The 22,734-nt window shown below is 51.0% G+C and overlaps 1 protein-coding gene across 2 annotated transcripts in view; it reads left to right on the top strand.

The window, feature by feature from the left end:
* FHL2 (four and a half LIM domains 2) overlaps nt 1–22,734 on the top strand; it is a 33,292-nt gene that overhangs the window by 8,143 nt on the left and 2,415 nt on the right. Inside the window, exons 2-5 of one of the 2 annotated variants that reach the window (XM_021680328.2) lie at nt 3,008–3,187; nt 11,338–11,512; nt 18,152–18,321; nt 20,353–20,539. In XM_021680328.2, coding sequence (XP_021536003.2) covers nt 3,032–3,187; nt 11,338–11,512; nt 18,152–18,321; nt 20,353–20,539 — 688 coding nt within the window. In that variant the 5' untranslated portion in view covers nt 3,008–3,031. Of the gene's footprint in view, nt 1–3,007; nt 3,188–11,337; nt 11,513–18,101; nt 18,322–20,352; nt 20,540–22,734 lie in introns of those variants that run through there. The other variant, XM_021680327.2, reaches the window with a different exon arrangement.

The following is a 22,734-nucleotide window of genomic DNA, read 5'->3' as shown; positions in this document are numbered from 1 at the left end:
AAAGACTTGGTGTTAAATACTTTGTGACAGAAGGGAAGCCCTTCGTTTTTCATTTTATTTTATTTATTTATTTTTTTAAAGATTTTATTTATTTATTCATGAGAGGGAGGAGCAGGCTCCCAAGGAGCAGGGAGCCCGATGTGGGACTCGATCCCAGGACCCTGAGATCATGACCTCAGCCAAAGGCAGACGCTTAACCATCTGAGCCACCCAGGCGCCCTCGTTTTTCATTTTAGCTTTTGGTCTACTTCCTTTGACTCTCAGGATCTGTGCTTCAGGTAATTCTCTGGGAATCCTGAAGAGGACCTTCTCAGATCAGGCGTTATTCGGCCGTGTTCCTCCTCAGTGACGGGTGCTCATTTTACACCTGAACACATTTGTTTGACAGAAGTGCTCTCCCAATCCTTAGAATTGCAGTGACTTCTTAGAGAAGATAAGGAACCAGATGGGAGAGAGTTCCACCGACAGGAGAATCTCTCATTCAGCCCCTCTGGGCGGGTGGCCGCCACCGCACTAGTCCTGCAGGGAGGAGGCGTCAGGGCTGACGACATTTGTCCCCAGAGAGCCTCCGTCATACTTTGACTCAATGCAGGGGCTTCCTTGTTCTCCGAGTTTACTCCCGTAGATTATTTCTGCCCCAGTCCCGTGGAACTAGGAGGTAGAAAGCACATAGACGCCAGGTACACGAGCAACATCGTGATCATTACGTTGATGAAAAAATTCACCTGTTTCACTGGCTCAAGAACATAGAAATGGTCTCTGAAGAGATGACTGGTACAGTCTGTATCCCTCCCCTAGCAGGATCTGTACTTTGTCTGAGCCCCCACGGAACCACTTTTTGACTTAGATTGCAAAAAAGATGGCTTTTTTTGGGAATGCTCACGTGGATCTTCTTTTTTTCACTAATATTCTTGGGCCCTGCTTTCTCCATCCATAAAACGAGGTAGTTGTAGATAATCTCAGGAATTGTACTTTATAATTTATAAAGTAATTCTACTTTATAGCTCTGTCTCCTTTTGTTGTTCGTATTTCAAATTCTCAAATCACTATTCTTTTATTCTTGTGAGAAGAACAGGCAATCAGTGTCTGGTTCCCCACAGATAAATGGCAGCCTTTATTGGAAAAATGTATATGTTGGAAAGACAGCTCTCAATTGTGATGACATAAACAATTGCCACTTTCAAGGACCAATAACTAAGGAATTACAGGAAAACACTGAATCTTCTGCCAACATAACTGCCGCAACCCGAGATGGCCTGAGTACAAAGGATATTTATACAGTGGGTTTCAGAAGAATAATTCAAATGCACAAGAGCCTCATCTTGTAATGTTATCACAAGAATGTCCAGACAGTGTTTTCTTTAACTCCAGGAAGAGCAATTTAGAAGGCTAGATCCTGCCACATGGGTCCAGGGCATGTTTAATACTCTTGGAAAAAATTGTTCTATAAACACAGAAATCACCAAGTACAGAGGCTTGAAGGTATTTCTTTCTTTGCTTACCGTTTTCAGAACCTTGTATACACAAGAGCACAAAATTAATAAACACTATCAAATTTGCTGTTATCATAAACCAGGCAGCAATATTTTATTTACACTACAGGCTATCCTGGATTTTCACTCTTAAATGGTTTGAAAGCACTGAACATCGAACCAAGTGTAATTAGAGTTCGCGAAACATGGCTCAGAGTTACATAGTCAGTCTCCCTAGCGAACAATTTGTAAAACTTTTCACTTTTAGCAAATTAAATATTGCCACTTGAGAACATATTCCTGAAGAAGACTGCATCCGTGTTTTTAACACCCCGGGGGCACATCTGCCCACCAAGCACGCCCACGGCCTCATTCTTTCCAGCACTTCCAGCATGCTTGTATGGGGACAGCACTTGAGGCCAAGAAGCTCCTCCCACCTCCCTCCACACCCTCCTCATTCCCCACCCCCACCCCCATCCCTGCACACTCTGTGCGCACCCTGGAAAAAATGCAGGATGACTGGCACGGAGATGCATTCCTTTTCATCTCTGAAAGGCTTGAGGTGTTTTCTAGAGGGCCATTGACCATGGTCACTGCGTCCCCCACTGCGTGATAATCTGTTCTTGGGAGCCAGGCTTCCCCTTTATCCTGCTATCTGAATACCTGCGCAGCGGAAGGATAATCTTTTCATAGCGGAGAAGTGATCCGCCCCCGGGGACATAGGGCAGTTTTTCTAGTGCAAGGGCAGATTGGGCTTCCCAATGTCACATCAAGGTCAAGGGGAATGTTCTTTTGGCCTCTCAGGTTTACCAACTCCGACACCCCCTCCCTCTGGTCGCTGTGGTTTCTTACTCTTCAAATTTATGCATCATAAAGGGGAGCTCGTGGAAAATCTTTTTATAGAAATGAACATATTGTTTCTATCCCGGCCTGTCTATTTTGGGGGCAGCGAGAAAGGGACGATGTAAGGCAGCATCTCGTGTTTGAAGCGGACACACAGCCCTGCCAGGATGAGAGCTCTAATGCCGGCTCACCCTGGATCCAGAGCCCACGTAGCCTTCTGTGATGGGGTCAACAGTGGGGACTTTGAAGGAAGTGAAATGCGTTCAAACAACAAACTGCCCCCAGGCTAATTTTTTTTTTTTTTGTAAGTATCGCTGAAAATCACAACTGTTGAAAGGGTGAGTTTCAGGGGCACCTGGGTGGCTCAGTCGTTAAGCGTCTGCCTTCGGCTCAGGTCATGATCCCAGCGTCCTGGGATGGAGCCCGGCATCAGGCTCCCTGCTCAGCGAGGAGTCTGCTTCTCTCCCTCTCTCTCCCTCTGCCTCTCCCCCCAGCTCATGTTCTCACTCACTCTGCTCTCTCTCTCTCTCTCTCTCTCAAATAAATAAATAAATAATCTTAAAAAAAGGGGGGGTGAGTTTCAGTTCTTCACCCAGAAGGGATCCCATCCCTTGGCTAAAGGTGACAACAGACAGCAGGACGACATCGCGAGGATGCTCACAGGAACCTGCTCTTTCTCTTCTTGTCGACAGGCTGTTGAAGAGCCGGGCGTCACGATGACCGAGCGCTTTGACTGCCACCATTGTGAAGAATCTCTCTTTGGCAAGAAGTACATCCTGAGGGAGGAGAGCCCCTACTGCGTGGCGTGCTTTGAGGCCCTCTATGCCAACACTTGCGAGGAGTGTGGGAAGCCCATCGGCTGTGACTGCAAGGTACCCCTGGGCCTCCCCCGGGTAGCGCCCGCTACTCCAGGATCCATCAATGCTCCCCAGAAACCATGGGTTTTTGTGTGGTTTGTGCCGAAGCTCTGACCCTTAGTGCCTATTTAATTCCGTCTCTGATGGGCTTCTCCCCTCCGGCCAAGAAGCCTTTCGGAGCCTCCTCCCTCCACTCCTAATTCCGTAGCACTTGGTGAGTGCATTTCCAGGACGTTCACGCTGTGTCCTGAGCACACCTCTTACGTTCTGGCTATTGGTGTCCTGATCGAACACCCCACCCCCACCCCCACCACCTCCCCAGTGAAGGTGTGGCTTTCTAGAGGGCAATGCCGTCTCACTCCTGTTTGCCCTGTGCTGACTCAGGAGTAGCAGGTGCCCCTGAGTAAATACTGGGTGAGTGACTCAGAACGGATTCCCCGATAAATGGGCAGGTAAAGCACTGACTTCATTGGAACATTAGGGGCTTTCTTCTTCTCAGTGGGAGAAGATCAGGATTGGTAGCATTTCTTTTTCAAGGGGAAAGGCTCATGCCTAAGGGATGACCAGCTTTCCCTCTGTGGATGGCAACAACAGGTTCAGAGGAGGCTGCAGGCCATTCGTGCTGACTGCCCGGGGTTGAGTGCTGAGGACCCTGGCCCGTGCTTCTCAGCACATCTTAGTCCAACCTGGACCACCCAGAAGTCCCCCTGGAAGTCCGCCCCTGTTGCTAAGACCTCTGATATCTTCACCTGCTAACCAGTTGCTAAGACACACTTGATAAGACTTTAAGGGGCTGCCCTCTTCGGAGCCACAGAATTGGTACACACTGGGGTCCCTTGGGGAGCTCCAAAGGAGTCCCCAGCTGAACGGACTTCAAGGCGATTCGGGGCATCTTGGTGTCTCTTTGCCGCTCTCTTCCCTTGCACTCTGCAGGGAGCTTTGCCACTCTCCTCGTGGTCACAAACATCAGTACGTAGCTGCTGCCCGACGGGTCAGGCCGTGCCTGCATCGGGCGGTTGTGACCCAGCCAGTGCGCAGGTGTGACGTTTTCTTTCTTCTGTCACGTCATTCCCAGGAAAGGCCGGAAGCGGAGGGCCACACCGTCCGTTTCTGCTGCTGGGTATTTGGTGACAGTTGGGGAATAACTTCCATCCTGTGTAGAGGGCAGCCTTGGCCCCGGGCAGAGACAAAGGCTCTGCAGCCTGGGCCACTTGAAACCAGGCTGCAGCCACGTAACTTTTGGCCACGGAATCAGGGAGGCCTGCCTAAAAGAACCCGAGCAGCTGCAGTCCTGTGTAAACTTCAGAACGTGCGGAGGTGGGGCTGCCCTGAGCAAAAAGTGGCTGATCTGGCTTGTCTAAAAAGCGAGATACTGTCCGGTCTCTAGCGCTGTCTCATGTATGTATCACTGTCCCTCGTGGGTTCTTGGAAGGCTCTTGGTCCCTGTTCCTTTATTTCTGAGGCCAGGCATAAATGCTCCGACCCCAAACTGCCCGGTTCTAGTCCTGGCTCTTTGTCTCACTGGCTGTGTGAGCTTGCGCTGATTACTTGACCCCTCTGTGCCCATCTTCCCCTTTATGAAATGCAGATAAAACAGGTGCCAGCGTGATGAGGTTATTACCGCAGGTGGATCCCAAGCCAGAAACCATGGGTTTTTGTGTGGTTTGTGCCGAAGCATTCCGAATAGCAGCCAATGGTCTCGTAAACTCCATCTGACTACTTCCCTATTCTTTCTGCAACACGTTCCCTCCACACACCCCCTGGGAGCTTTGCCCTCCCTCTAGGTCAGTTTGCATTGTGGGAACATCAATAAAAATGTCTGGTTTGAGGAAGAACCAAGAGACAGAGGGAAAAAAAATGATCTCTTATAAAAGTTTAACCTGGAATGGGCTTAAGTAGGTGAAAGGCTCAGATATTTGGACAAAGAACAACCCTGGTTTAGAGGACACGTTTTGGATATTTGGGGCTAGTCATCCTTGACCGGTGGCTAAAGTAAAAACAAAAGAGCAGTCCCTTCTCATTTCTCCAATACGATTTAGTGCAAAGACCCTTAAAACTAGTTACCCTTCGGCACACACTTGATGAGCAGATAAACAAGAATCCCCCAAACGGGGCCAAAATCAACAAGACTGCTGCAAAGCTAGGCGTTAATCATGCTGAACTTTTCAACCCCGATTCACGTGTTACTATACGTGGAATTATGCCATGTGGCTTTCTGCATTGTGGAAGGAAAAGGGATGCTTCCTTGAAGTTCGCCTTGGCTCTTTGGGGCTCTTGAATATTTGGAATGGTTTGCTCCGCTGTCAGAAGTCATTATGTCATTGACTTTGGCGAGGAAGCAATGATAGGAAAAACATTCCTGTTATTTCAGGAAGTAAAGCCCCAAGTCCTGGCAGGTGGGGCACTCAATAGAGCCACTTGAGCTGGCAGATCTGGTGGCCCTTCCCTTGCCTTAAAATAGAGGCACCAGGAGCCCTGCTCAGCTTCTCCTCTGAAGGACACGTGAGTGTGTATAGATTTAAAATCTTGGCACACCAGTGGAATCAGGCTCATTTTGCGGGTACTGAGAGACTTTTATGTGATATAGTTGGGACTTCAGGACCTGTTTCGATAATTAGCTCACATAGGTTTGAAAACGTTTCTATGCACTTAGTTGTATTTGCCATTTCTGTTTAGTTACTCTGGGGAGATGTTGTGCTCTCAAAGGGGAGAAATTATTCATTTTACGACCAGTGGAATAGGTGAGAACAGGTAATGCAAATAAACTTTCATGCTCCTCTAACATTACCCTGTTCCTGAAATTTTTCTTGGACCTCTGTGGATACTAGAAAAAAAAATTTTTGGCCCGATGACAGATATTTTCGGATAGTTCTACTTATGTTCTTGGCTTCAAAAAAAATCAAGAAACTAAGGAAAATGTAGGCGAGGCCCATAACTCGAGACAGCTGCTAGTACTGTGCACTTCACAAATCAGGGACTTGAACAAACTCTGGGCTGCATGGCTAGCTCCGTGTGTTTCTAGAACATACTTTCCAGCTTCTGAGTAATTAAGTGGGAAAGATCGAATTGATAATCAGTTTGGCACAAGCCCACCCACCAAACTGTAAGTTTCTCAGCGAACGTCTGTAAAGTTCTCAAGGATCAGAAAATCTCTGGGGTCCTTGGACTGAAAATAGCCAGGGGACTGAAAGGGGAGGCAGAGGCTCTTACCCCTCCACGTGAAATCCAGCTGTCTCTGCTGTACTTCTAAAAGTCTCCTGACCACAGCCGGTGTAGGAGGCATGAGGTCCGATCAGAAACACCTGTTCGTCCTGCCCTCGAGCAAGACGCAGGCCTCCCCCCGCCCCACCTCTGGGCCGTTGTGGGAAAGGCTACTATTCCAGACACGTACCAGACACGTCCTCACAGTCCAACTCCCGCACCCCGCACTTTTTTATTTGTGGAGGTGCTTTTTAAGTGCTTAGTGAGTGAATTGTCTTTTTAGAGTTTCCATGTAATTTGTCCGCAGAGTTTGTAACGAGCACTGAAAATATGTCTATTTATTTGGACATCCTCCCGTAAGAGAAAAATCTCTTTCTAGAGGGAAATGAAGGAAGCAGGATCCTCAGAGCTGGGAATGAGGCTGACCAAGTGGGTCACACAGGAAGGGCTTCTAAGGCCCTGAAAAACGAAAGGGGCACACCACTCAGCAGCGATACCTCCCCCTGCCAACGTGGGCCTCGAGCCACACGTGCCTGGGTCCACCTTCTGTCAGCTGAGGCGTGGAGACCTTTATGTCGCCTATAAGCCTCTGTTTCCATGTCTGGAACCAGGGTGGCCTGCCTCGCAACTGTCGCGGTAATTAAGTGAGTTACCACGTTTGGGACACCTGAGACGGGGCTCCACAGAGCGCGTGTTGTCTTTTCTGCCATCATCCTTCTTCGGGACCTTTGTTCTTAAGTATTTGAAGGAACATGCCATTGAAAACATGATACCCTGGCAGTCTCAAAGCATTGGGTATCTGTTCAAAGTACGGAGCGTGAAGGGCTCTGAGCATCTATTTATCAAGTGAAATCGCGGGGATTTGAGGAGGGGTGGGCTTGGGAAATCCGCGTCTGAACTTTCCCCAGCCCAGGAGGGGTGGCCCCAGCACCAGCCTCAGTCCAAGCGACCCTGCTGCCCGCCCCCCGGGGGGGCCCATCTTCAGCTAGCCGAGGGCTCGAGGGTCCCGCCAGCCACCTCCTCGTCCCCCTGGCTCAGCTGGAGTCTCAGGGCAAGTTCGGAGCCAGGCAACAAGGGCTTCCCATATTAGGAATGTTTCTGAAGTGGAAAAATAATGAGATCTGAAAGGAAGTGTTCGGGCCTAATCTTACATTGTTTATCAACATTTTACTGCAATTTATGACATTTCCATGAGCACAAAATTAGCCTTGATATGTTTTCTGGGATGTGTAAAAGATCTATCCTTTCTTTCTCTCTCTCTTTCCTTCTCCTTCACTCTCTCTAGAGGACTTTAAAACTACGATGTTTCAAGGACATTTTGAGGTTCTTCAACGTCAGTGAGTCTATACTTCTTAACCTTGTACCTCCAGCATTGAAATTATGTCCTTGGTGTACTGGATACATAACAGAATTAAGCTAGATGGACTAGTTGGTCCTAAGAACGAAAACTAACCATCTCTCTGGAGCTGTGCACGTAAGAAAGGAGAAGGGCCTCTAGGTACCAAGACTTTAGGAGAAGGATTCAGCGTGACGTGAAGCTCGGGGCCAGGCACGCGGGTGTGGTCTGCTGTAACAGCCTCGGGGCCTTTGGGTGGGTAGTTGCCAGCCCACCTCTCAGCTCCGGGGGCTCCTGTGCCTAAAATCCTGCCCCACGCCGAGACGCAGAGGAGAATGTCGTCTTGGCCAGAAGCCTCAGCATGCCCTCAGAAAGCCGAACCGGCAGGGTTTAGTTGCTGTCCTCTTGCCATAAAGTCTTTTCTCGCTTCCTCTCTATTGTGGGCTTTCTTAAGAAGTGAGTCCAAGAGGAAGCTGGGACATGAATTTATTAGCTTAACTCCGACTTCCAAAGAGAGCACAAGCTGGGAGCCCAAGAAAGAGAATTACAGGGAAACCTGATAGCGGAATGAGTTGGATAAGGCTTTCCATGCAGGATTTTGAAAAAGCTGTTGACACAGGCGCGTGGCCGCAGCGGGCTCGCTGGGGGCGGGCATGACCCCCCTCCGGCCGGGGCAGCTCACAGAGCAGGTGGCATGCGGGCTGGGCCTTACAGCTGGGTGGGGTTCTGCCAGTCGGAGACCAGGGGAAGGGCCTGCCAAGGCCAGGCCCTGCGTGGGCCGCGGCGCAGAGGTGTGACGGGCTGGGCGCTGGGCTTCGGAAGGTCCGGAAGGCTCACGTTGGTGCCTGAGGTCTAGTGAGCCACGCGGCTGGTACCCCGAGCAGGGAGGAGCACGTTCTAGTGTCGTGACTGCCAGCACATCAGCTGAACCCGTAGCTGCCGTGCTCTCAGGTTCACTGGAGGAAGAATGGGTGTCTGCAGTGCTTCCAACCCATGGGAACATTGAAACGAGCTTTTCCACGGCTGTCCATGCACGGCGACCACTCCGCCATTCTTTCCTCCCATCTGGGGCCTCGCTAAGCGGGGTGGAGGCCGTGGGGACATCTGGTGGCTTTGCTGTCACGATGTCACCCGTAGAAGTTTCTCCCTCCGTTTTTTGAAGATCAGCCTGGGAGGCAAGTTTCCTTGAACCCGTATTTCCTTTCCTTCTTGTCTCACTAACACGCTGTGTAGCCTGTCTGTCGATGCCGATGTGTCCTGGGCAGAGCCCACACGCAGTGCGGGGCCTGAGAGGGCCTCCCCTCGGCCCTCAAGCCCTCCCTGGGCTTCTCTTCTCAGCCAGGCGGTGGGCGAGTCACGGAGCACGGAAAACGCTTGCAGCTTTTCCACAGGGTCAGTCCTGCTGAGGTGTCTGGTCTGCACAGAGGGCACCCACCTAACATCTGCAAAGGCTTTTCCACCTGCTGTGTAATAGTCAAAACCTAGTTTTTTAGTTGCGCTGAAATACGCATAAGCTAAAATATACCATCTGTGCCCTTTAGAAGAGTGCAGGTCAGTAGCACCACACGCATTCACACTGCTGTGCGGCCAACCTCCCAGACTCTTCATCTTGCAAAATTTGAAACTCTGTCCCCAGGAAAGACTAACTCCCCGCCCCCCTCCCCCAGCCTCTGGCTCCCACCACTCTACTTCCTGTCTCTGCATTGGACTACTAGGTACCTCGTCCAAGTGGACTCATACAGTATTCGTCCCTTTGCATCTGGCTCATTTCACTGAGCGTAATGTCCTCAGGGCTCCTGCACGTTGTAGCACGTGTCAGAATTTCCTTGCCTTTTTGAGGCTGCATAATATTCCCTCGTGTGTAAGTACCACATTTTTCTTTCTTTCTTTTTTTTAATATTTTATTTATTTGACAGAGAGAGAGGGAACACAAGCAGGGCGAGTGGGAGAGGGAGAAGCAGGCTTCCTGCTGAGCAGGGACTCTGACGCGGGACTCAATTCCAGGACCCTGGGATCATGACCTGAGCCGAAGGCAGACGCTTAGTGACTGAGCCATCCAGGAGCCCCATACCACATTTTTCTTATCCATGCATCCGTTGATGGACACTTGGGTTGCTTCCACTTTTTTTGGTGCCAGTGGATAATGCTGCTATGGATACAGGTGTACAAATTCCTGCTTTTGATTCTTTATGCATATATCCAGATGTGGCATTGCTGGGTCATATGGTAATCCGATTTTTAAGTTTTTGAGGAACTGCCAATACTGTTTTCCGTAACAAAAAAAAAATGTTAAATGCATTTATTCTGATTCCATTATCACACTGATCATGATCAAAAACTCCCAACTCTTCTTAAATGAGGCTGACTCCCGTTCTTATCTGATAGGACTTTAATGGCTTGTTTGACTTTATTCAAAGTCTCAACAAAGACAGTGCTGAGCTGCATTCATTTACATACAAAGTGTGGCATTACTTCTGAATGTTTTCAGTGGATATGTACAGATCTCGTCAAGGGTACAGTTTTTGAAAGCAAAGAGTAACGCAGGCTCGACCAGGAGTTTACCTGGAATGGCTCACTGCAGGTAGCTTCTGAATCTGAGGGACATGAACTTGAACCTTGCTTGGCTCAGCTACGTGCGTGCCCGGGTGTGACTGTGGGCGTGTTACTGAGCTTCCGTAATAATACTTACCTTGCAGGGCTGCGCAGTGCCTGAACTCACAGCCTGGCAATGAGTATCATGGTTGGTGTCCCAGAAAGAGAAAAATAATGATTTCTTCCTGAAAAACACGAGCTTCACAGTTTATGATGAGTTTGCCTATATAGTCGCTAACTCAAATTCTCACAGTTTATACTTTGTTTCATTTGTCATTAAAATAACCAGTCTGGCCGGGTGATTTTTATCCCTCCCATTTCAATAGTTCGTCCCCTCTCTGCTGCCTTCAGGATCATCTTAACCTCCTCCCTCCCGCCCCAGCCTGGACTTGGATTCCCCCGCCGGGCCCTGGGCTGTCCCTCCCGCCTGACCACACCTCTGCCAGGGACCCCTCTCTCTCACACCCTTGCTGTGCTCATGCTCTTTCTCTGCCTGAAAAGTCCCTCTCCGGCCCCCTCTGCCCACCTCCCTGCTGTCCAGGGGCCGTCCACACCAGAAGTCTCTCCTGACCCCTTCCCTCCAGCTGAAACCAGAGCCCTGTCCCTGTCCTCTCTGAAGTGCCCTGTGCTCTGAGCCATGTGCTCTGTTTCTCTCTCACCATTTGCCAACGAGAAGCAGTAACGAGTTGCATGTTCTGTGTTCCTCTTCCTTACAGGTCACATCTAAGGGAAACCCATGTGTTTTCGGAAAACATCTCTTTCTCACACACACACACACACACACACACACACACACCCCCCCCCCCCCCCCCCCCCCATCTAAATGGTCGCTCCAAAATGCAGCCGGAGGAAAGCAGCCCAGCCCTCCTCCTTTCACCAGCAAGGTCAGGGTCCAGGCACGCCCACAGGCCCTGGGCCGCACTCTGCTCCCTGTCTGCCCCGGGGTGTGTAGGACTCCCCTGGGCTGTGGGTCAGGCACAGCAGCCGCGACCCCCGCCCTGACCCACTCACTGTGTCACATGCTCTGAGTCTGCAGGACTTGTCCTACAAGGACCGGCACTGGCATGAGGCCTGTTTCCACTGCTCGCGGTGCAAGAGCTCGCTGGTGGACAAGCCCTTCGCTGCCAAGGAGGACCAGCTGCTGTGCACGGGCTGCTACTCCCACGAGTACTCGTCCAAGTGCCAGGAATGCAAGAAGACCATCATGCCAGGTCAGGACGCGCCCTGCCCCCGTGGTGCTGCAGAGCACGCTTGCGCTTTTCTTCCCTTCCACTTGCTGAATCCGTGCTCGATGGGCTCTTTCAACAAACGGGCATTGTGCCCGCTGTGCGCCCGGTGCTGGGCTGGGAGCCGGGGGGTTAAGGAGTCGTGAGGGGAGAGCACACCCCGTCCCCTGTCCTCCTGGACTCCGTGGTCTAGACAGACATTCATTTTCACCAGACTCAGACTTGATCACAGCTGGGTCAAGTGTTAAGACGAGTAATAAGGTGACTTGCTGGTATGGGGAGGATGGGACGGTGTCCCTTGTTTCTTGGGCGAAGTTGGCTTGTTCTCTTTTGTGGGAGAGAGGAAGCTCTTATTTTAAAACACTGAATGAACAAAAGTATATAGACTTTTTAAATACGGCATTCAAAAAAGTCTTGCTAGGCACATCCAGAAATGAGGGCAAGGAAAGGAATCACCAGGAGTGAAGCATGAAGCAGTGGCCAGGCCCCTGGCACCCAGTCACGTGGCTGGGACGCAGCCTGCTGTGAGGCCTTGGAGATGCGGCCCTGAGGCCCCCGTCGGCGGGTGCTGGCAGAGCTTCTCCCAAATCAGGCTCAGGGTGGCAGGAGGGGCGCCAGTCAGGCCCGCCTTCCAGATGCCGAGAAGCCCCGGCCAGCTGGCCGATGCGCCCCACATCGCCCGGGAGGGTGCTCACCTTCAAAACAGCCGCTGAGGAGGCAGCGGGGAAGCATCTTTCATCCCAGGGAGTTTTAGAGTTAAGGGCAGACATAGGAAGAAATCTAACGCACAGTAATAATGTGTTCAATCTGATGAAGTAGCTGTGAAGGTTTAAAAAAGTGGTCTGAAGAGTAAATTAAAGTGCACGTGATTGAGGCTTGTGATTTCCAATGGGAATTTCCTTAATTTATCACCTGTTGTGATGTTCAGGGTATCTTAAGATCGTCATATTCACAAGCTTAATTCGTTTCAACAACAATCACTTAAGGACTTGAGGTTTGGTGTATTGGTTGAGGTTTTTTAAAGGGATATCAAGTATGTGAAGCGTTCAAGTGTAGTTTTAAAGGAGCTGAGGTGTGGGGGCACCTGAGTGGCTCAGTGGATTGAGCATCTGACTCTGGATTTGGGCTCAGGTCATGATCTCAGGGTGGTGAGATCGAGCCCCATGTGGGGCTCCACACTGGGCATGGAGCCTGCTTGAGATTCTCTGTCTCCCTCGCCCTCCGCCCCTCCCCCACGCGTGCACGTGTGCACACTCTCTCTCTCTCTAAAAAAATAAAATCAGGGGCACCTGGGTGGTGCAGTTGGTTTAGCGTCCGATTCTTGGTTTGGGCTCAGGTCATGGTCTCAGGGTCGTGGGGTTGAGCCCTGCGCCAGGCTCCAAGCTCAACGAAAAATCTGCTGGAGTTTCTCTTTCTCTCTCCCTCTGCCCCTCCCTGTGCACACATGTGTGCTCTCTCTCTGAAATTAATAAAGCTTTAAAAAAATTAAATTAAGGAAAAAAAGGAGTTGAGGTCTGTACTTTAATAAATAGAAGCAAACACAAAAGCTCCTGGGTTCATGCTGAAGTGTGATGGGAATTAGGGCTCCCATGGTCATTTAGAGCCAGACCCTTTAGTGGAAGAGTGCTTTGCCGTAGCCCGGAGTTTTCCTTTTATTTTTGGTTTGCTTTGTTTTTGGCAGTGAAGAGATACTGAAGAGTTTTTGAGCGAGAGACTGACGTATGGGAAGTGTTATTTTAGGGAGCTGTATTGGATAAGAAAGAATACGTTTTAAAAAGGCAAGGACATAATAAGGCCTTCAGGAAGATGACTTCTTACTGCTGCTACATTTCGCTGCTTAATACATCTTGAAGATAGCTGACTCCGCGCTATTACAAGGAACAAAACCCCCAGACCAAGGCCTCTTACAGAGTTGCGTCAGCATTGCAGATGGGGGACAAGGGCCCAGCGTGGGGGCCATGAAATTAGAACCAAAGCCCGCGGAAAGCCGGGCTGACCCCTGGTCCTGTGCCGCAGGGAGTCACCCACGGAGACAGAGTGGTCCCGACACAGTGAGAACCACGAAATTAATTAAAAGCAAATTAAATCTTTACTGAGTTTTCATGACAAGAGCCCAAGGGAGTTTCCGTTCTGCCTCATAGCCGACTCTCTCCATCCCCTTCCACACTTCCCTGGGTCCCAGGCTGCCAGAGACCCCTGCTCCCCTACAGCGGGCTCTTGGGGCCCACTTTCTTCTTGCTCACTGCCTTTTGTTTGGTTTTGCTTGCTTGCTCGTTTGCTCCCCCTCAGCAGTGCTCTGACCTTTTGCAAGGAACTCCTGCCGGCCCGTCTGCATCCCCCTGCCCTCCTCAGCAGACCTGGAGGACCAAGTGGGGACAGGCTCCCGCCACGCTAGAGCTCTGGGGTGCAGGGGGAGGTCACACATATACCTGGCACCTGCGGGCCCGGCTGCGGGCCCTTCAGACAGCTGAGCGAGTTTACTGTTTGGATAGTGCAAACAGTAGATAGATAGTAGATAGAGCGCCCCCCACCCCGCCCCCTGCCCAGCTCAGGCACTTGTAATGAGAAGCAGCCAAACCACACACCACGAAAATTCTAAGAGCACTGACAGTTTTACGCTTAAATGACCTTAAAGTTCACCTGTCTTGTCTCAGCGGCGAAGAGACCAGAAGTTTCGGCGGCGGGCCCCTTGCTACAGTCAGTGGCCCGGCCAGGATTAGGACCTTGTCCAGTGCTCTGGTCTAGAGCTTCAATCTGCCTTCTCAACTAGGTGAGAGAAGGTGGACCAGGAGCTGGCGGGTATGGATGGTGGTGAATTCAGAAGGTGGAGTAACGGGACACACAAGACAAACTTCACGGAATGGGGTGCTACAGCCTCCCTAGAAGGACGACAGAACAGCAGTGTTGGCATCATGTCCAGTTCAACAGCTTGGTGTAGTCCAAGTGCCTTGGACGCGGGGCCAGCAGGCTGCGCAGGCGGGGGGGGGCCTCCCTCTTTGCTGCGCAGTAGCCGCGTGAGCATAGCCACTTGCAGCTGAGGGAGCCTTGGCCACCCCGCCCCCTGCCAGTCTGAGTCACTTTAAATTCAAAAGCAGCCCTGCAAATGTCATTTTCCCACCGTAGTGTCTGTCCCGGCTTCCCCCTCACTGTGGCGCTCCTTCCCTGAACCAGCAGTTCTCAGGGAAAACCTAGAAACTGACAGGTTGGGGTTTCAGCCTTCCTGTTTTCTGGCTTGGACTTGTCACCTGTCACCGCCCCTCACTGAGCCCTCCCTAGGGAAGCCTGGCTCATACCCACCATGATGGAGGCGCAGGCCCAGGGCAGCATCGGGAAGGGACCCCGGGGAGGTCACATTTGAGCAGGCTTGAAGGATGAGCTGGGTTTCACCCGATGCAGAAGTCCCAAAAGGGCACTTCTGGCAGAGGACATGGGCTCAGTGCCCAAGGCAGAGTGTCTAGAAGAAGCCTGGTGAGACAGATTAAGACAGAGAGAGAGAGAGAGGAGGGTGGAGGGGGGAAGAAGGGAGGGGAGGGGGGAAATGGAGAAGGAAGGGATGGGAAAGAAAAGAATGGAAAGGAAAAGAAAAGAAAAAGAAGAAGTGCTAAATCCTAGCACTACTGCCTTTCTTTGGTCTGAATTTTTTTTTTTTTTCCTCATTAAACTTTTGTTTTAATGGGTCTCGAAATTCTGTGACAGATTTTTGGGCAAGCTGTTTCCATTTAAAAGTACTGATTTTAAAAACTAATAACTTAAAACTGCCACACACACACACAAAAGTGCAACCACGAAATCACGATGAATGGATGAATGGGGGTGCCGGTCATCGGCTTGGCTGTGGCAGTGAACTTAGGTATACAAAACAGGAGGCTTGTGCAAACTGACAAACTCGCCCACCGGCCCCAGACCTGACAGAAGTCCCCAGAAGTAGTCAGGAAACCAGAGCCTGCCACAAGCCACAGGGCTAGGGCCCCCGGCTTCTCAGCTACCACACGCTGAGCCTCTGTTCGCAGAGGCTTCTTGCAGGTGCACTACTTCCTCAGAGCAGGCTCACGGGAACTAACCCTTCACCCCTGTTGCTGCTTCCTCACTTGTCTGTCTGAATCAGAAAGACACCCCTTGTCAGGACCCTGTACGCCCAGGCGCGGAAGAAGCTGCGCGCTCTGCTGCCCCCTGCTGGTAGTGTTGTACGATAACCTCTGCAGGCCCTGGAGGCTGCTGGGAGCCGTGCCTCCCAGATGTGCAGTGCCTCCCAGATGTGCACCCACCACCCCTCAGGGCTGCAAGTGCCCGCTGCCGGGTTCCCGACTAGAGAGGAGACAATTGTCTGGGACTGGTGTTGATAGAAGACCGTATTCCCCACCACGCCGGGAATGCACTCACGCGGTCTTGCTTGCCGTCTCTAGTGAGCACAGGGCTGCCCCGTGTTCATTGACAAGATCCTTTGGTTTTTGAGCTGCTTTATCAGGGGAAGGTCAGAGATTAAAAGAGCAAGTGGCAAAAATACATGTGGGAAGATAAACCCCTGGAGACAAAGAAAATCATTCCAGATTTAGATCACAATTCTTCCACTTTTTACCTGAAATTCTGTTGCTCAGTGTAATTCTCCTTGTATCAGGGTTCATCACCCCACGACTGGACTCCACAGCTTTGAAGATCATTATGTGACCCACCATGAATGCCCCCCACACATCACCTCCCCAGCTTCCAGCACCGACACACACCCTGAGTATTGTACATACTCTGTGGGAGGTGGTGCCCAAATGTCCTGGCTTGGAAACACAGGAAGCTGCGAAAGTGACCCGAAAGTGACAGCGAATAAAATAATCTTGCGACGATTCTCTGCACATATCCTAATTTCTCGAGAGGTGGACATTTCTTTGTCAACCTTGCAAGCAGCCAAAATGCAGCCCTTAGCCTGTCATGTTGACCCTATGATCTTTTTGGACTTAAGCTAAAGGCGAGTTTCTAGATGCCCGCATTTGGCTGTCAGCTGCCACCCTGGTTCAAAGACGGCGCTCCAGCTCACCGCCTAACTCCCCCTGCCCTCATCCCACTGGGACATCTAACCGCTGCGTCCTTCAGGCCTCAGTCCCAGATTTTCAGTGAGCCCACAGTTGGCTAACATGGTTCCAGAAAGAACCAGACAAATATTTGGGGACTCGAAGGTCACGGTTTCTGTCTCAACGACTCGTTGCTGCCATTGTAGTTGTGAAAGCAGCCGTAGACATTTGGAGTGAGGGAACAGGGGTGGCTATGCTCCAGGAAAACCCCAATTGTAACTCGGGGTAGTGCAGACCACGAGCAGGTCTCAGGCAGTGTGCCCGGCCCGGAGCTAGCTCAAGTATTGGGAGCACTTTCCTTTTATTCACTCCTTACCCTTCTTTCCCACCCCCCCCAAACTTACCTTGGGCTGCATGCAAAGGGAGTTTGCATATCCATCTGTCTTGAACCATCTCTTTCTGTAAATACACATACTTTTATGCTCTTGGAAAAGTATGGGAAAACATCAACAGATACTGAATACTGTGACTCCAGCCTGGTGGTGGGGGGTGGGGGGCGAACCAGACAGCATTTCCGCTCTCTAGGACTTCTTGATCTACTTGAGGAACATGTGTTTTTGTTTGGGTTTTTTTTAAAGATTTTATTTATTTGAGAGAGAGAGCATGAGCAGGGGAGAGGGGGAGAGGCGCAGAGGGAAAGGGAGAAGCAGACTGCTGAGCAGGGAGCCCGACCCCGGGCTCGATTTTAGGACCCTGGGATCAGGACCTGAGCTGAAGGCAGACGCTTAACCGACTGAGCCACCCAGGTGCCCCTACATGTAGCTTTTATTTTTTTTTTATTTTATTTTTTTTTTTTTAAAGATTTTATTTATTTATTTGACAGAGAGAGACACAGCGAGAGAGGGAACACAAGCAGGGGGAGTGGGAGAGGGAGAAGCAGGCTCCCCGCAGAGCAGGGAGCCCGATGCGGGACTCGATCCCAGGACCCTGGGATCATGACCTGAGCTGAAGGCAGTCGCTTAACCAACTGAGCCACCCAGGCGCCCTACATGTAGCTTTTAATGACAGCACTCAGATACCACTTTTAATGGTAGGCCTAAGACACATCACAGCTTGGTTTCCACGGCGGGTCACATAAAGTGAGCGCCGCGGAGGCTCCTCTCAGACTCAGGCTTGAGGCTCTAGGTTCATGGACGCCCCACCGAATTCCATCCCATTGCCAAACAGAAGGATGTTCGTTGACAGGCCGTTGGTGCTCTGGAGCTCCCACTCCGTCAGGACTGGTCTGAGCTCTGCCAGGATTCTCTTTCTGTTTTGCAATACTGAGAGACAGAGACAGATACTTTTTCCACTTCATGTTCATAACCACCCTGCCAGACAAATACATACCGAGCACGCACAGAAACTGTCCTGGGAGCTGGGTGTACAGCCGCGAACCCAAAAAGCCCGAGTCCCTGCCCTCTCCAAAATGGGCCCGTTCCGAGGCGAGCCTTTGAGGGCTAACATGACTTGCTGTAGTGACAAAACTAGCAGAGGGCAGGTTCTCGACGCGGACCGCGGGGCCTCCGGGCCAGGCTTGTCACCGGCTCTGCCCTTTGCCGCTTCTCGTCGACTCTCGTGACAGGTACCCGCAAGATGGAGTACCAGGACAGCAGCTGGCACGAGACCTGCTTCATCTGCCGCCGCTGCCGGCAGCCCATCGGCACTAGGAGCTTCATCTCGAAAGACAGCCAGAACTTCTGCGTGCCCTGCTATGAGAAACAGTACGCCGTGCAGTGTGTTCAGTGTCAGAAGGTAGCCCTCATCCCCCCGTGGACCTTGTCCGTTCCAGTCCGTTTGCCTCCACAGCCCTTGGCTCCAGCCCTCCTTCCCCCAAGGGACGGCACCTGTCATACCTGAAGGGCACAGGAGTCTGCCGGGCTGGCCCTCCACCCCCAAATTCTCACGTGCGTGTGCGCATTTATCCACTGGACGGACCCCCCGTGCCACGCCTTCCTCCCACAACACGAGCGCCCCTGTGACCAGACATAAATTCCTGTGCCCCTCCCTCCTTCTAGAACATGGCCAAATATTTGCTCCTGTTTATGACGTAACGTTAAAGGGGAGGAAAACTTATACCCCAAAGCGGTCCTGTTATACTGCACTCCATCTTTGAACAGGAAACCTCACGGGAGGGAGGGAGGGAGGGGTGAGGGAGGTGAGAAGCGAAGGCAAGTTGTGCCCCGTGGACAGGGCCCAGGTCGCTAGTTGCGCACTTGCCCACTGGGTCCGGTGCCGTCCTGTCTCGGCCGTTGGGTTAAAGAGGGAGAAGGAACCCGTTGTAGAGTGACTGCGCACGCTGTTAGGCTCGGGCCCTATTAGGGACTCCGCTGTTGGGTCTGTGGGGGCCAGAAGGGCCTCCAGTGCCCATCCTGCCGGCACCTCTTCAAAAGGCAGAGTAGTACTAACTAGGATTTAAATTCCACTTCTCCCAATTCCCGCTTGTAAGATTATACTGTTTATCTACTGTGTATCCCTGCCTCCTTGGATGAACCGCTCCTTCCTGCGTTCGTATCAGGAAGCCTCTTCTCTGCTCAGTCCCGCTCTGTTTGGTTTGCTCCTTCTCAAGATCCAAGAAAAGTTTGCGTCATTTGCTTTTCTTCCACTATGTTCCTCCCTACCTTATCATCACTCTGTTTGCTTGCGGGTGAAGGTAACGCATCCTCTGGGAAGCCCTTGTGCGTGTTCATCGGACACATGAAAGCATTCATGCCAGAAACATCCATTCCCCCCTGCCACATTGAAGGAGGCCCTCAGGGCTACTAGGGTCTGGGGGGAAACGCACTCCAATGGCAACATTCAAGTGCTTATCGATAAGTGTGCTTTGGAGGAGAACAGAGCCTTAGCAGAGTGTATACGGGGATGATCTGAACCAATCTGAGGAGTGGGAGCCAGGCTGCTGTTTAGGGAGGGATGCTCTGAGAAAGTACCACCCAGGAGCAGGTCTGAGCTAGCCGGGTGATGGGGGTGGGGATGGGGGACATGGAGTCCAGACGCAGGGAGGACAAGGGCGTGTATGCCAGGCAGAGCAAAGCTCTTACTACACACGCCTTCTGTATCCACACAGATAGCTTGCGACCGAATATATGTCACATGCATTCTGTTCCAAGGGGGAAATTTATAGGACGATCATTAATGCTTTATAGTTTAGTGAAAAGAATATACAATAGAAAGAGTCCTGAACCCCGGCACCTGCTTTGCTTTTAGCTATGAATTCTTAGGCAAGTCCCTTCATTTCTCTGGGTCTCAGTTTACTCACCTGTAAAATGGAAATAAGGTCTATATTATCTAAGGGCCTTTACACGGTTGACCCTTGAACAACACGGGGGCTAGAGGGTACTAACCCCACTGCACAGCTGAAAATCCACGTGGAACTTTTGACTCCCCAAAAACGTACCCACGAAGAGCCGCCTGTTGAGCAGAAGCCTCGCTGATGGCATAAATAATCGATGTGCACGTACGTGGTAGGTTCTCTGTATCCTGTGCTGCCGTCTTACAATAAAGGAAGCTAGAGCAAAGAAAACGTGAGTCGGGAAATCCTAAGAGAAAACGCACTGACCGTACCAGGCTGTGTTTATGGGAAGCAGTGCGTGCAGACGCGGACCCGCGCCCTGCAAACCGGCGCCGCTGGTGGCCGGGCGCGCTGCCCTCTGTGAGGACCAGAGGCGCCCAGGCCCTTTCTCCGAGCCTTTTCCACACACGGCGGTGGGGGCCGGAGGGGGTCTCACGCCATGCAGAGCCCACCGCGCCTCGGGATGCTCACCGCGGCCCCCTTGCCTCCTGCAGCCCATCACCACCGGCGGTGTCACGTACCGCGAGCAGCCGTGGCACCAGGAGTGCTTCGTGTGCACCGCCTGCAAGAAGCCGCTGTCGGGCCAGCGCTTCACGTCCCGGGAGGAGTTCGCCTACTGCCTGAGCTGCTTCTGCAACCTGTATGCCAAGAAGTGTGCCGGCTGCACCAACCCCATCAGCGGTGAGCGTGCCCATGGTTCCCAGCTCTTGCTTTTGGCTCTTGGGTTTGGGGGTCTCATGGTGGTGAGATCCAGCCCCGTGTGGGGCGCCACCCTCAGTGTGGAGCCAGCTTGAGAGTCCCTCTCTCTCTCTCTCAGAATGAACAAATCTTTAAAAAAAAGAATAATAAAGGTGCTCCCTAGCATCTTAGAGGGACTTGCTGACCACAAGGCTACACGAGGGCAGAGGGCAACATTCTAGGTGGTTCTTTCTTATCCCCCAAAGGCGCAGGCAGAGTGAGAGCCCAAAGTCTGGTTGGCTGCAGACCGGCATTGTACGAAACTATTAGACATGCCAAGAAACTGAGTATGGAGGACAGATGGCTGCTCAGACTCCAGGCCTGTAAACGTGCACCACGCATCACCACACAAATCCGTGACTGGGCCAGAGGGAAAAGAGAGTTCCGTAAGGACACAGGCAAAGTAGCGGGACGTGGGATTCCCAGCTCTGCCACATTCAGGTGACTGGCTGATCCCTGTCAATGGCAGATGGCGGACCCATGTAATAGCCAAATGGCGTCCCCGTGCAGCACTGCAGTGTAAGCACACACGCATTCTACAACCGCTGTGTGCTTGCCCTGACTCGCTTTTTCCTCGGGTCTAGAACTGGGTGCGCCTCCCTCAGCCAACTCGCCCAATGTAGGAAGCCCCAGGTCACCAAAATCATCCTTTCATGTGTAATCCAGCGCTCATAATTCCATATGAAATTAAAATATAAAGAAAAGAAGCACAGCATTTAAATTTTTGTTAACCCGATTCCAGCCATTTATATACCAGATTGGAATCATTCGGAGGGAAGAAATGCAGTCTTTTCCCCTAACATATCAATCTTGAATGCTGTTTTCACGGTAACGTCTATGGAAGTAAATGTTTATAATGTTAAACTTTATAAAGCAATATAATCTAGATAAAAGCACTTTTAAAGGTAAAGTATCAGAAATGTGTTGTTATTCCCATGGTAGCACTAAAAAAAAGAACACAAGATGAGGAAAACAGTGGACACTTTCCTCCAAAAGAGGAGAGTTACTTCTCTGAAACACAGAGACTAATGTTCTGGAACGTACAGAGGAATTTTGAAATTGTAGCTAAAATGTACTTGTAGCCAAATCCCCAAACAATTACATGAGATTGTGACTTTAGATTGGATTTTTAATAGATCCTTACTTAGCACTTTCCCTTTAGCAAAATTTAAATGATTTTTTTTTTAAAGATTTTATTTATTTATTTGAGAGAGAGAATGAGATAGAGAGAAAGAGCATGAGATGGGGGAGGGTCAGAGAGAGGCAGACTCCCTGATGAGCAGGGAGCCCAACGTGGGACTCGATTCTGGGACTCCAGGATCATGACCTGAGCCGAAGGCAGTCGCTTAACCAACTGAGCCACCCAGGCGCCCCAAAATTTAAATGATTTTTGTAAATGAATCTGAAGTTCTACTTCCCAGCATTCTGTGTGCAGTGATGCAAAATTCACACATAAATACAGTCAGTCCTCCGTACTCAGAGTTCAGATCTGCAAATCCGTCCACTCATTAACATTTATTTGTAACTCCAAAATCAACACTCAAGTTGCTTTCACGGTCATTCCCAGACAACTCACAGATTGGTGAAACATTTGAGTCGTCTGATGTGTGTGCTCCCAGCAGAGGTGAGGCAGGGGGACCCTCTGCCTCCTCATTTCAGTTCTCATCTTATAACCAAGGGTCCTCTTCATGGTCTGTTTAGTGCCATGTTGCTTGCATTTTTGTGCTTTTTGTTGGCAGTTTTGCTGCTGAAAATGGCTCCCAAGGGGCAGTACGGATATGCTGTCTGTGTTCCTAAGCAGAGGCAGGCTGTGAGGTGCCTCCCGGAGTAAATGCACCTGTTAGATGAGCTCTGTTCAAGCTGGAGTTCTGGGGCTGTTGGCTGTAAACCTCAAATAACAATAGTTGACTGTGTATGCCTCTCACCTTTGGGAGGATTTGTCCTCCTTGGGCTGTTTTTGGCTCTCATTTCTGTGACTTGCCCCATTGGTTGGCATTTCAAGGAAACAGTGAGTGTCTAAAAGGAGGCGGTCCCCTGGGACGGCACCCAACACAGCCCCTCCCACTAACATCCTTCTTCATCCTCTTCCGGCCGCAGGTCTCCAATGTAGCAGGACTTATCAGAGGTGAGAGAAAGAA

Source organism: Neomonachus schauinslandi, chromosome 10, assembly GCF_002201575.2.
Source record: "Neomonachus schauinslandi chromosome 10, ASM220157v2, whole genome shotgun sequence".
NCBI lineage: Eukaryota > Metazoa > Chordata > Mammalia > Carnivora > Phocidae > Neomonachus > Neomonachus schauinslandi.
The sequence above is the reverse complement of the archived record's forward strand: the minus strand, read 5'-3'. Positions and strand labels throughout refer to the sequence as shown.